Source organism: Ailuropoda melanoleuca, chromosome 12, assembly GCF_002007445.2.
Source record: "Ailuropoda melanoleuca isolate Jingjing chromosome 12, ASM200744v2, whole genome shotgun sequence".
Taxonomy (NCBI): domain Eukaryota; kingdom Metazoa; phylum Chordata; class Mammalia; order Carnivora; family Ursidae; genus Ailuropoda; species Ailuropoda melanoleuca.
Window position 1 is genome coordinate 37,162,706 of NC_048229.1, and position 13,296 is coordinate 37,176,001.

Here is a 13,296-nt window from a genome sequence, read left to right on the forward strand (position 1 = left end):
AAAAGGCCTTGTGGGATGTTTCCAATCACAAGAACTTTTAGGAGGTGTGCTAAGCTCCGTGCAGGAAACGGAGGGCAGGCACTGTTATTTATGCGGTCCAGGAGGAAAGGGGCTGAGTTTAAATGACCTGCCGAAGGTCACCTGGCCAGTAAGCAGGGAAGGCAGGACTTGCAGAGCCCGATGATGGAAGGATGGCTCCCAATGGCCAAGCACCTGATCAGGTGAAGTTAGTATGACTCTCGGCGCCATTTCCTGAGGGAGGAAACTAAAGCCCCGGGGCAGGGGGGACAAAATCCAAAGTCACAGAACAAAGAGGGAGAGCCAGGATTTGGACCCAGGTGTGTGAGTCTGAAAATAACCTAGAGGAGCAGCTTCCACGCAGGCAGCAGCTCCCCCTCCTCCACAGAAGAGGAAGCTTGACGGCGGGGCGGTCCTTGCCCAGATCCTGGGCCTGCAGGCAAGGGAAATGGGCCTCAGGGCTGCCTACCTGACTCCCAGGCTCCCCACAGAGTAGCCATCTGCAGCTGTTCTGCACCTGGAGCAGCGATTTCACCTTCACCAAACCCAACAAGGGCGATGCTGCCGAGGGGAGCTATTTTCTGGAGGAAACCAAGGCCCATCGGGGATCTCAGCGGCTAATTCCACGCAGAGGGCAAATACCGTGCAGGAGGGTTCACATCACAACCATGGGGGGCGGGTGTGTGCGTTTATTGCAACCCCTTCCCACCAGAGGACCATACAGGGCCCTTCCCAGCAGAAGAGGTCTCTCGAGCCCATGCTGTACACACGGAAGGCAAGGGTGTGGACAGAGGGGTGCTTTTACTAATTCACACCCAGAACTCCTGGGGGCAAGTAGTGTTCCAGGTGGAAGAGGCCAGGCCAGGATTTGCACCCAGGACCAAGGATACTGCAGGCACCCAGAGAGGAAGGTTCTTGCTGAGGGTGAACCCCGGCCCGCCGTGGCTCTGGCGGTCACTTCTTCTTCTGCACGTGGCTGCAGTCGTACTTGCCACGCACCACAGTGAGCTTCACGCCAGGCAGGTCCTGGGTGCGGCCGCCCTGCAGCAGCACGACATGGTGCTCCTGCAGGCTGTGGCCCTCTCCGGGGATGAAGCACACGGCCTCTCGGCCCGTGCTGAGCCGCACGCGGCAGCACTTGCGGTTGGCCGAGTTGGGCTTCTTGGGCTTTCGGATGAACGTGCGCAGCACGACTCCCTTCAGTTGCGGCCGGCCGGCCGTGGGGCCCAGAGGCGGGGGCGGCTGCTTCGGAAGCCCCCGGCGGTGCATCTGGTTCAGGGTGGCCATGGGCCGCGCGGCCCGGAGCTGGGGGGCCAGGGCTGGGCCTGGAGACACACAAGCGGGAGGGCAGACAGAGGGGAGTGTTATCCCAGCAAACGGGTCAGAGTTCTAGGCACGGCTCCAGGCACTTTACAAGGATGTACTTGTTTCTGTCTGGGGTAGTCGCAAACAAGAGTAGCAGCATCTACTGGGCAACTGTCACGTGTCAGGTTCATTTTAAACATTCATTGTGAATTAGCTCCTTTTATTCTGCAAGGAAGGTACTGACTTTAATTCTGCTTAAAAATAATAATAAAAGGGAACAGATTCACACCATGTCATGGACTGTTCTATGCACTGTACTTACGTGAACTCATGCCATCTCCACAGCAAGGCAATGGGGTGTTTCGGGGAGGTGTCCCTCCTTCTCCCCGTCATAGCCACTTCCAACCTCCATGAGCAGATGATGGCAGCTGAACTTTTCCTTTCCTCCCTCCTCCACTGCTTCCACTCTGGTCCTGTCCAGCCTCGTCTATTGAGCCCCTACTTCTCCCTCCTCCTATAGTCTGGTCCCCACATGCAGCCAGAGAGACCCTGTGGACACCTGGGTCAGAACATGCCCCCCCACCGCCCCGCTCAGAGCCCTCCTTCCTGCGGTGCCATCTCAGGGAAAAGCCGAAGTCCCTCCCACGGCCCAGGTGATCCGCCTCCATTACTTCCCTGACTTCATCTCCCTACTTGCCCCCTTGCTCACCCTGCTCCAGCTGGTGTCCCCAGACACACCAACAGAAAGGAGACCAGTGTGGCTGCAGTGTACTAAGAAGAAAGACCGGTGGGGGAGGGAATATATTTCCAAGGCAGACTGACAGGATTTGCTCATGGATAAGATGTAAGAAGGTGCCACCATAACTGGATTCTCCTCAGCAAACATTCAACGAGCACCTACTGTCTTGGCCCCAATAATGGAGGCACAATGGTGACAGAGGCAGCCCTGGGCATATCCTCTTGGAGCTCTCAGTTCAGGGCTTTAGGTTCATCCTCTTCCTGTCACTAGCACAATGCCCTTTTACACCCAAACTTCATACTCTCTCCCTACCCAGGGCAGGTCCTGGCCCTACTGTCCATTTCCATGTCTCCTTATGTGTCAAGTTACAGCAGAATCCTCAAAGGCAAGACATGCTAGAAGCCTCTTCCTAGTGGTATGCCCTTGAGCAAGGGCCTTTCAGTGCCTTTCAGTGCCTCAGTGTCCTCACTGTATCACAGGCACCAGAATCACACCTCCCGCTTGAGCAGGGTGTATGAGGGGCTACCGTGAGAGATGCATGTCAAGCTAGCCCAGAGTTTCCTGGCAGGGCGAAAGCCTGTCATGTGATCCTTGGCGAGTGGCAACCAGAAAGTGCTTAATAAAAGTTTGCAGAGTGAGTGAGTGGCCATGAAAAGCATCTGATGTCTGCGGAGCCCATAAGAACATAAATAAAGCATCCCTCTCCGTGCGTGGCACACACTAGGATCTTGAAAAATATCAGGTGAATGAATGAGTTAAACCCTTTGCTTGGACGTCTCACCCAGGGGAGGTTATTTAATAAGTATTTGCTGAAGAAATCAATAATTGACCCAAACTCCTGGTACCCACCTGAGGACGCATAGTAGCCCCAATGCAACGACTTCCCACCTCTTGCCCCTGCAGCCCGAGCTCCGCTAAAACCCACCGTGTATCCGTGCATGCCTAATTTAAAACCCCGATGCTCCCGGGGCTGCAGCAAAGGCTCCCAAGTCCCAGAGGGGATAACCCTGTCGAGCTGCGTCTCTGCAGCTCAAGTCCCCAACTTACCAAAACTTAGGGACGTGTTGAGGCCACGGAGAAGGCCGAACCAGGACATCCCGCCGCCCGCAGGGTCCCTGTGTGCGGGGGTGAGAGAATCAGGAAGGCAAAGGGAAAAGTGGCCGTAGCCGGGGAAGGGCCCCAATTCTCCCCATCCCGTCCTCAGAGCTTTCGGATTAAATCCACGCAATTTCCTTTCAACCCCTTACGCTGCTGAAATTCCCTCTATAGATTTAGTTTCACTCTGAGTAGGTTCTCGGACACCTAGCAACCACCCCCCACCCCGCCCCGCACACAGGAGAAGAAGGGAAACAGAGGGCCAGGGAGATCTGGAGAACCCAAGAATTCCATCAACTTCACCGACCGTAGCAGGGTCCTCCAGCACGCTGAACCGGCTTCTAGCCACTTCCGGAGGCCATCCCGGCAGGGATTGGCTGGATCTGCCTTTCGTGTACACTGAAAGGGCGGGACACAAACGACGATTGGTCAAAGACAGAGTCAATCTCAGTCAATTTTTCTCGTCGGACTGTGTTTGAGGCGCGAGAGGCGCTCACCCGGTCCAGGGTCTGATTGGCAGGGAGGCTGCTTTGCAATTGGTCTAAACGCGGAGTGGGCGGGACGAAGAGTGCGGGACTCCTTGTCCCCTGTCCAAGATGGCTGCCTCCATGGCGCGGCGCTTGTGGCCTTTGGTGGCTGGTCGGGGTCTTTGGCCCCGGAGAAGCTGCGTCTGCAGCCATAGCCCAAGGAGAACTTTTGCCACGGAGAGACGAGACCGGAACCTCCTGTACGAGCACGCGCGCGAGGGTTACAGCGCGCTCCCTCAGCTGGACATGGAGTCGCTATGCGCATGCCCGGAAGAGGCCGCGCGCGCCCTGCAGCTCCGCAAGGGGGAGCTGCGGCCGGAAGACCTGCCCGCGATCGTGAGTGCGCCTGCGCCGGCCATCAACTGCAGGGCTGAATTGGGTTTGCAAGATACTCTCCAGCAGGGGGCGAACCTATTACGGGAATTTTAGCTCCTTCCCAAGTAAACGCCAACATGTTGTGCTTGGCACCCATATGGGTGCCAGTTATTCACGGAGTGCTGGAGCCCTACTATCTACACACCCGTTATGCGTTCCATAAAGCGCGTTGAGTACCTGCTTTGCGCTTAAGAACTTACTACTTGCCAATGCCCTCCGTGTTCCAACCTCATGCCAGGTTTAAGACGACAAAAGAAAATGGGGGTAGGGGGAAGGGAATAGGGGACAGGGATGTGAGTCAGACGAGGGTAGAGGGGTTTGCCTTTGGAGAGTAAGAGGTAGAGTCCTGTACCTGCCCCACAGGTAGCAGGCAGTTAAATAGAGTTCTCGAATGAATGAATGGTTCTACTGAACAGCTATTCAAGGAGCATCTACCATATCCCAGGTGTTGAGAGTAAGTTGGTAAGTAAGATAATACTACATGCTAGGGACCGAGAAGCAGAGTCACCATATTGCTAGACGTTGCTGGGGTGCTGGGTATGGTCCTGTTCTAAGTGCTCTGTACATATTTGCCTTGTTTCAGTTTCACAACCACCGTATGAGGTGGGTGCCATTATTGCCCCCGTTTTATCAGAGGAGAAACTAAGGCTCAGAAAAATTAATTAAAAAGTGTGGCGGTTCCTCAAAAAATAAAACATGGAATTACCATACGATCCAGCAATCCCACTTCCCAGTATTTACCCCAAAGAATTGAAAACAGGGACTTGAACAGATATTTGTATACCCACATTCATAGCAGCATTTACAGTAGCCAAAAGATGGAAGCAACCCCAGTACCCGTAGATGGCTGAATAGATAAACAAAATGTGGTAAAGACATACAGTGGGATATGATTCAGCCTTGAAAAGAGAAGGAAATTGTGACACAGGCTACAGCATGAATGAACCTTGAGGACATTATGCCAAGTGACGTAAGGCTATCACAAAAAGACAAAACTGTATGATTCTGTTCATACAAGCTAACTAGAGTAGTCAAATTCATAGAGACAGAAGATAGAAGGGTGGTCGCCAGGGGCTGGGGAGAGGGGAATGGGAAGATGTTGTTTAATGGGTGTAGAGTTTCAGTTTGGAAAGATAAAGTTCTGGAGATGGACGGAGGGGAAGGTTGCACAACCATGTGAAGGTACTTAATGCCACTGAACCGTACGCTTAAAAACGGTTAAAATGGCAAATTTTAAGTATATTTTACCGTAGCCTTTTATTTATTTTTTAAAAATATTTTATTTATTCATTTGAGAGAGAGGGCACGAACGGGGGGGAGAGGGGCAGAGGGAGAGAGAGAAGCAGACTCCCCGCAGAGCACAGAGCCTGACACAGGGCTGGATCCCAGGACCCTGAGAACATGACCTGAGCCAAAGTCAGACGCTTAACGAACTGAGCCACCCAGGCACCCCTACCATAGCCTTTTAAAGTGCTGGCTTAGAGATCCTAAATTATTTATAACCTACTAATGGATCACATCCCAAAGCTTGAAAAACACTTCCTTAGGGCATGAAGTGTGAAGAGGAGTATGGCATGTGGCTTTCTGGGCAATAACAAGGCACGTGAATTGTTCCTAGGAGCCCTGGGGAGCTATGGGTGCTTTCAGGAGGGAGAGGGCTTGGGTAAGAACTCTGGCTGGAGGAGGGGAGCCTGCAGGCTGGGGCACAAGGGTCCTCGGGGGAGAGGACAGGCTCTGGATCAGGGTGGGAGTCGGGGGATGGGAGGAGACCCACTTGATGAATGTTCTTAAGGCAGGAGGGTCAGGACATGGTGCCTGGCCACAGGGCCAGGGTGGCATCCAGCAGGAGGCTCAGGGCTCTGCAGTGGGGGATGGGAGCTCACGGGTCTGTGCCAGAGGAGGAAGAGCAGACCTGGGGGAGAGATGCTTTTCCTCGAGTCACTCTTGCACATAGTGAGTGAGGAGACATCCAGGGGGAGCCACCTTGTGACCTGGCCTCCCCTTTCAGCTTCCGGCCCCCGGGAAGGAGAGCAGTGTGTTGGTGCCATTTTGTCGAAGGGAAAACGGCAGCCAGAGAGGTCAGAGGGGTTTGCCGAGGGACGTGGGCCCACAGAAGGGCCTCACGGCAGTAGGGGTGCCCACAAACAAGAACCGAACCTGCCATGGGAGGGCACAGGCTTGGCGCGGCAGCCCCGGAGGACAGAGGCTGCGTCTGTCTTCTGCGAGGCCCTGAGGTGAGCGCCCACGGGGCCTCAGCTCCACGCCCCTCAGCACCTGGGTCCTTTCCCCTTCTTGCTCCGCATCCCTGCGGATGTTGTCCGCTTTGGCTGTCCTCAGAGTCCGTCATCCCGTCCCAGGGGAGTGAGAGACAGCGAGTCTGACATGGGGGCTTCTCTTCAAGGAGGTGACCCCAGAGTCACACAGCCACCTCCGCTCATGTCCACTGGTGAACTTGGACACAGGAGCACATGCAGCTGGGACGGTGGCTGGGAAATGCGTCTTCGTTCTGGGCAGCCGTGGGCTTCACATCAGGGAGCTCTAGTCGGGGGGAGACTGGCCGCTGGGGTCCAGGTGGCCAGAGGCCAAGGCTCCAGCGAGAAGGGCAGGAGCCAGTGGCCGCTTCACGCCTTTCCCTCCTGTGTCCACCCCCAGATCTCCATGTGGCAGGAGCTCAGGCAGCTGCGGGAGCAGATCCGGAGGCTGGAGGAGGAGAAGGGGGCTGTGGCCGAGGCAGTGCGGGCCCTGCTGGTGAGCATGGGGGTCCGAGGTGGGAGGAGCTTCACTGTGTTGACTCGACCTCAGTTTCCCCTCTCAGCACCCACGGTGGCTGGTGTAGTACCCGCATCTCTTTGCATGACTCTGCCCACAGCAGGAAACGGGACTTCTGCAGCTTGCCTGCCCTTTCTCAAGAGCAGCGAGACCTTTCCGGAAGCATCCAGCAGAGTCCCCTCATCCCTCACGGGCCCAGACATCCCACATCCACACCTGTCATCAGCAGGAGGGACGGAGTTACTGCAGTGGGCTTAGGGCTTCTCGAGAGGCAGTCCCCCGCTCAGTCCACAGGGAGGGTGAACTGAGTCAGGTGTCTGTGGGACTGGACGAGGGGGGGGCAAATAGTCCTGGGTTAGACAGCCAATAGCATCTGCCACAGGGGGCGGAAAAGTCATCATAAAATGAACAGCAGACGTTTACGTAGCGGTCACTGTGTGCCAGGCACTGTTCTAGGTGCAGTCCTCACAATGCTGTGAGACAGGAACAACCCAAACCCAGTTTACAACCGACGAAACCGGGGCCCCAGGAGGTTAAAAATGTGCCTCAGAGTCACCACCAGAAAGTGGGGGCGGCAGGGTGTGCACCCAGGCGTTCGGGCTGCTGGCCAGCGCTCCACTCAAAGGCCAGTTGCAAGACTAGTTCATCTCCCAGTGACCCTACTGCGTAAGTGCCAGGCCCCCGGCTACATGCGTCACAGGTGGGAAGCCAGTGCAAACAACAAAAGTGATCACAGTTAATGTTCAGTGAGTGCTAACCCGGCTTCTCAGGGAAGCCATGCGCCAGCCCTGCTGGTGAGCTCCTATGAGCCCATTTCACAGATGGGAATACCGAGGCTTGGAGAAGGGACGAGATTTGCCCAAGGACACACAGCTGGGAGGCACCCCATATTCAGACCCAGGTCTGCCTGCTTCCCCTCTGCTGCTACGGATTGTCGAAGGTCACAAGTCCACAGACTTTACTTCTCCAAGTCTCAGTTGTGTCATTTACGAAACGGGGAGCACAGCGATGCCGGCTTATGGAGTAGGTTATGGAGAGATAGGACCGTGTGAGAGCCCTCTGCGGAGACAGGTGTGAGGTAGCTCCCAGTCAGCAGAGCTGCAGGTGTGATTACTGTCCATTATCTCCCAGCGTTACTGAGAGAGAAACTGAGGCACAGAGTGGAGGAAGGTCCGTCCGGCCAGGCACCTGCAGAGCAAGGAATTCAGAACCCCTTCCCCACCCCCATCCCACACCCCCTGGCTCTGTTTGACCTTTCACTCCTCCGTTTTTCCCTCCTTTCCGGCCCCAACTCCAGGAACCTAATCACCCTCTCTGTCTCTCCTCCACCAGGTAAACCGGGACAGCAGTCAAGTGCAGCAGGTACTATGGGGGGTTGATGTCCCGTCCCTGTTGGGAGCGGGCAGGTGCCACATGAGTCCTGATTCCTACATTTGTGACCGAGGACAACAAACAGGACTGTCAATCCAAGTGAATCTATTGATTCGTGAAACAAAAGGCTGCCTCCGGGTCCTGGCTCCGGGTCCTGGCTCCATATCTGGTTCTACTTCCTTCTCATTCCCAGACCAGCTTAGAGAAAGGGGAGCCAGGGTGGGGCGCAAAGGGGACCACTTCCCTGATAGCTGCGCCTGTAGTCCTGGGGCTTGGGTCATGTGCCTATCTTGGAGCCAATCACTGTGGCCAAGGCCATGGAATGTTCTGGTAGGCCAGGCCTGAGTCATGATCTTCTGGACACGCCATGTGGTGGGGAGGTGAGGCGAGGGGATTTCCCAAAAGGAAATTCAGGCTGTTGGACCAAAGAGACAATGAGTGTCCACCACAGAGGTTCTGCCAGCAAGGCTCGAGGTCAGACTGGTCGAGGGACCCCTGCCCCTTCCTGGGCTGACCCCACCTGCCCCACCCCCAGGACCCCCAATATCAGAGCCTGCGGGCACATGGCCGAGAGATCCGCAAGCAGCTCATGGTCCTGTACCCGAAGGAGACCCAGCTCGAGGAGCACTTCTACCTGCGGGCGCTGAGGCTGCCCAACCGGACCCACCCGGACGTGGTGAGCACCGTGCTGGGCGCTGGGGGATTCCAGGGGCCCGCCTGGGACCACCTCCCCCATGACTCCCACTGTCTCTTTGCAGCCCATCGGGGATGAGAGCCAGGCCCGAGTGCTCCAAGTGGTCGGAGACAAGCCAGGTGGGCCACCCCCTGGGCCGGGGGACCCCAGGCAGGGGTGGGGCCCCTGGGGTCTGGGACACGGCTGGAGCCTGTGGAAGTCCTGGTGCACCCTTCCTCTGGCCTTCCATCCTGTCTCTGTGCACGGCAGTCTGTTCCTGCCCTGCTTTGGCCCCTGATTCCTGTGTGGCTCTGGCTCTCTCTCCCCCTCCCTCTTTCTCACTTCTTCCTGACATTCTCTTCCCCTTGCCCTCTCCCTCCTTTTCCACTTGTTTCCCCAAATCTCTCTCCATCTCTCTCTCTCCCTTTGCCAGTCCCGTCTCTGCTGCAGCCCCATTCCCTTTCTCTCCCTGCCTCTCCCCTCCCTTCCCCTCCTCTCTCCCCTCTTCTCTGTCTCCCTCTCTCTCTTACTGCCGCTCCTTCCCGCCATCTCTCTAATCCTCTCTCCATCCCTGTTCCATATCTCTCCCCCAACCCTTACCCCACCACTTTTCATCCCGATCCAGCTTTCTCCTTCCAACCCCGGGGCCACCTGGAAATCGCCGAGAAACTCGACATCATCCGTCAGAAGTGAGTCCCGCCTGCCCACTGCCCCTCCCCACCCAGCACCAGGTGTGGAGCTGCCAGGGCCTCGCCCCACATGAATGTTTGATGCCCAGTCCCCCGCCTGGCAGCTGGCCTCTGCCCTGGGGTGCAGAAGAGTCCCCCTCGTCCCCCACCAGCCCCGGCCCACACGCACCTGCCTGTCTGCCCATCTGTCTCCCAGGCGCCTGTCCCACGTGTCCGGCCACCGCTCCTATTACCTCCGTGGGGCTGGGGCCCTCCTGCAGCACGGCCTGGTCAACTTCACACTCAACAAGCTCATCCACCGGGTATGGGCCAGGATGGGAGGGCTGCCTGGAGGGGGCGGCATGGACACTGACTCAGAAGGCTCAAGGTGGGGAGGTGGGGGACACCTCTGCTGCAGTCACTGTTTACAGAGCTCTGTGTGTGTTACTGACACGTTTCATTCTTAGAGCAGCGTTAGGAGATAGCTGCCATTGTTATCCCCGCCTCAGAGATGGAGAAATCAAGGCCTGGAGGGGGCGTAGCTAGCCCAGGATCTCATGGCTGCTGCTTGGAGCTGGCCCTAGAGCCTGTGTTTGTCCCCTCACCGCCTGCCTGAAGCATAAAGGGAGCATCGGGGAAGTGTGGTGTTGCTGAACTGGGAGGGGTTAGCAGGGGCTGGAAGCATGGGGCATGGGCGGCGGTGAGGGACTAGGCCATTTCCTGGGGGCACTGGGGAGCCACAGAAAGCTATCACTACACCTTCCACAACCCTGTGCGGGCTGAGCTGAGCAAGGAAACCGTGAAGCCCCAGCAGAGGGGGCCCTGGTGAGGGGGACACCAGGATCCTAGAGCCAGCTCCAAGCCCACTGCTCAGGCCTTCCTCAGTTTCCTCTGAGGTTGGAAAGACAAGCGGGAGCCGTTGGCCCACTCTGCAGTGTCGCTTCTTCCTGTCTGAGCTTGGAGCCTGGTGGGGGTCCTGGCCGCGCTCCTCACCCCACCCCCTTCCTCTTCACAGGGCTTCACTCCCATGACGGTGCCAGACCTTCTCCGAGGAGCTGTGTTTGTGAGTGCTCCCCAGGCCCTGTTCTGGGGACCCCAGGCATGAGGAACAGCCTGTCTCCCCCCACAGAGACTGCCCTGGGACTGGGTTGAGGGTGTCAGGCCAGAGCAGAGAGGCCAGGGCAATTCCAGAAGCTTCCTGGGGAAGAGCAGGGGTTATGACTGCAAAATGAAGGCCGAGGTCCCCTGTCCCTGACCTCTGTGGCTTGGCCTCCTCCCCAGGAAGGCTGTGGGATGACGCCAAATGCCAACCCATCCCAGATTTACAACATCGACCCGTCTCGCTTTGAAGACCTCAACCTGGCTGGGACAGCAGAGGTGGGGCTTGCAGGTAAGCACCTGCCTGGAGGTAACAGCAGGGGTGAGGTTACCTCCAGTGTCCTCAGAGCAGCAGGGATTGTAGGGGGACAACCAGGAGCATCCTAGGGGTGACAGCTGCCTGCCTAGGATGTCTCAGTGACCCCAAGCCCAACGTGTACGGTTGTGTAGGTTATTTACTGCACAACAGCACAGTGAGGATCCAGCCACATGCCCTGCCATGAGGTTGTGTCCGCCAGAAGGAACACCTTTCCTAATTCTCACAGAGGTTTCCTGTGCATGGGTGGTGCCCCTGGCTGACCCATCCTGTTCCCCTCTTCTCCCAGGCTACTTCATGGACCACTCCGTGGCCTTCAGGGACCTACCCATCAGGTGATGCTCAGTTCCTTTAGATCTTGTCCCCACCTGTGACATTCCCTCTCCCCTCCCTGACTCCACCTCCCCTGCTCCCCCCAGGATGGTTTGTTCCAGTACCTGCTACCGGGCCGAGACAGACACAGGGAAGGAGCCACGGGGACTGTATCGAGTACACCATTTCACCAAGGTTGGTGTGGCCAGGACTGGAGAGGAGGTCACTCCAGTGACCCAGGGCCTCCTGACTCCTGTGCCTGCTGTGCTGCCCCAGGTGGAGATGTTTGGGGTGACGGGCCCTGGGCTGGAGCAGAGCTCACAGCTGCTGGAGGAGTTCCTGTCCCTGCAGATGGAGATCTTGACGGAGCTGGGCCTGCACTTCCGGTGCGGAGAAGGGTGGGGGTGAGGGAGGAGGGACGGGCTGGCTAGGTGCTCCCTCATCGTGAACAGCCTCACCGCCCCCCCCCGCCCCCCTTTCCCGTATTAGGAATATCCAAGGTGTGCGTCTGTCAGTCTGTAAAATCCCATGTAGGACCATAGGACAGGGACGGCAGTCTAAGCAGCAGAGGGCGCGCCGGTGTGGAGGCCCAGGCCCCTTCCCTCTTGTGGCTCCCATCCCTGTGCCACCCCATCTGCACTTCCCCCCAGGTGGCTCCTCGGCCCCCCGGGGCAGAGTGGGGACACCCCTTCCCTTTCAGGCGGGACCTGCAGGCAGCCCCACGCCCCTCCAGCCCTGTGCGTCACGGGCTTCCAGAGAGGGCTGGGGATGTGGGCTTTTTCCTTGACCTGTTACAAACCTGGGGTGCTAAGAGTGGCCCATGCCTTCTCTTCCCCGCCCTCCCCTCCATTCTCTCCTCTTCTGCCACCCCCACGGCTGCCATGTCCTCATACCACCTTCTCCACCTCCTCGTGCCTCCGCCTCTCCCCTGCTGACCTTCACCACGACTTTCTCTCCCACGACAGCGTCCTGGACATGCCCACCCAGGAACTGGGCCTTCCCGCCTACCGCAAGTTCGATATCGAGGCCTGGATGCCAGGCCGCGGCCGCTTTGGCGAGGTGAGCCCCCCAGGGCGGTGGGGCGCCTGGTGGGAACGGGTCGGGACCCCCCTCCCCCACAGCTGATCCTCTCGGCCTGCCCCGCCCCCTCGCCCAGGTCACCAGCGCGTCCAACTGCACGGACTTCCAGAGCCGCCGGCTGCACATCATGTTCCAGAAGGAGGCCGGGGAGCTGCAGTTCGCCCACACGGTGAGCGCCCGCACTCCCCTCCCACCCTCCCCAGAGCCTCCACCCTCCTAGGCCCACACCAGCCTCAGCCCTCCTGGGCCAGCAGAGGTCATGATGTGGACGCCAGCGTGCCTCTCTCCCAGGTGAACGCCACGGCCTGCGCCGTTCCCCGCCTCCTCATCGCCCTCCTGGAGAGCAATCAGCAGGAGGTGAGGGCTGGAAGGATCGCAGTGGGGAGGGGGGCAGAGGTGGAGGCCTGGGGCAGTGGCAGGGACCTGAGGCCTGCTCTGTCCCCAGGATGGCTCAGTCCTCGTGCCCCCCGCCCTCCGGCCCTACCTTGGCACCGATCGGATCACGGCCCCCACCCACGTGCCTCTCCAGTACATCGGCCCCAACCAGCCCCAGAAGCCCAGGCGTCCGGGCCAGCCTGTTTCAAGCTGAGAACTCACCTTCATCAGTCAGCAGGGATGTGGCTGCTTCCTGGAGCTCAGGGGACCCTAGAAGCCTAGGACCTATTTTCCTGAGCACAGTCCTGACATCTGCACTCTTCTTGTCAGCTCCGTGCCTGGGCCACTTCCCTACTTCCCCAGAATCAGCCAGTGACCCCGACGTCACTGACAGTCCCAGCCTGCACTGGAAAGCAGGACGTCTGGGGACTTGAAGGTTGTAGAGATGGGGGAGGTGAGGAAAAAGGCTCCAACCCTCCTTCCTTCTTCCCTCCCTCAGGGCTTAGCAGGAAGTCCCCAATAAATGGTCAGAAGCAAGGCCTCTGTGGATCTGTGAGCAAGGGGGAGGACCCTGC

General features: G+C 58.0%; 2 protein-coding genes across 4 annotated transcripts; one reads left to right on the forward strand and one right to left on the reverse strand.

The window, feature by feature from the left end:
- Positions 1 to 672: 672 nt before the first annotated feature.
- Positions 673 to 3,552, reverse strand: MRPS12 (mitochondrial ribosomal protein S12). The gene is made up of 3 exons (XM_002927390.4): positions 3,465 to 3,552; positions 3,110 to 3,177; positions 673 to 1,343 (listed from the first exon to the last, which is right to left on the reverse strand). The coding sequence occupies exons 2-3, from the start codon at positions 3,156 to 3,158 to the stop codon at positions 973 to 975; spliced, it is 420 nt and encodes a 139-aa protein (XP_002927436.1). The 5' UTR covers positions 3,159 to 3,177; positions 3,465 to 3,552; the 3' UTR covers positions 673 to 972.
- A 107-nt stretch (positions 3,553 to 3,659) lies between these two features.
- On the forward strand, positions 3,660 to 13,259 carry SARS2 (seryl-tRNA synthetase 2, mitochondrial). Of its 3 annotated transcripts, none has more exons than XM_034638924.1 (16): positions 3,660 to 4,020; positions 6,712 to 6,807; positions 8,161 to 8,190; positions 8,735 to 8,875; positions 8,958 to 9,012; positions 9,498 to 9,561; positions 9,758 to 9,863; positions 10,556 to 10,603; positions 10,822 to 10,930; positions 11,244 to 11,289; positions 11,374 to 11,461; positions 11,543 to 11,652; positions 12,232 to 12,325; positions 12,423 to 12,515; positions 12,638 to 12,703; positions 12,792 to 13,259. In XM_034638924.1, the coding sequence occupies exons 1-16, from the start codon at positions 3,754 to 3,756 to the stop codon at positions 12,933 to 12,935; spliced, it is 1,557 nt and encodes a 518-aa protein (XP_034494815.1). In that variant the 5' UTR covers positions 3,660 to 3,753; the 3' UTR covers positions 12,936 to 13,259. The 3 variants fall into 3 exon arrangements, with proteins under 3 accessions (XP_034494815.1, XP_034494817.1, XP_034494816.1); XM_034638926.1 differs by lacking the exon at positions 3,660 to 4,020 and adding an exon at positions 4,352 to 4,521; XM_034638925.1 differs by lacking the exon at positions 3,660 to 4,020 and adding an exon at positions 5,921 to 6,293.
- Positions 13,260 to 13,296: the final 37 nt, after the last annotated feature.

Coding starts and splice junctions, on each gene's coding strand:
- SARS2 (XM_034638924.1), top strand. CDS start 3,754: ATGGCTGCCTCCATGGCGCGGCGCTTGTGGCCTTTGGTGGCTGGTCGG. Junction 9,562..9,757: donor CTCGACATCATCCGTCAGAA/GTGAGTCCCGCC, acceptor TCTGTCTCCCAG/GCGCCTGTCCCACGTGTCCG. Junction 11,653..12,231: donor GAGCTGGGCCTGCACTTCCG/GTGCGGAGAAGG, acceptor CTCCCACGACAG/CGTCCTGGACATGCCCACCC.
- MRPS12 (XM_002927390.4), bottom strand. CDS start 3,158: ATGTCCTGGTTCGGCCTTCTCCGTGGCCTCAACACGTCCCTAAGTTTT. Junction 1,344..3,109: donor CAACACGTCCCTAAGTTTTG/GTAAGTTGGGGA, acceptor GTGTGTCTCCAG/GCCCAGCCCTGGCCCCCCAG.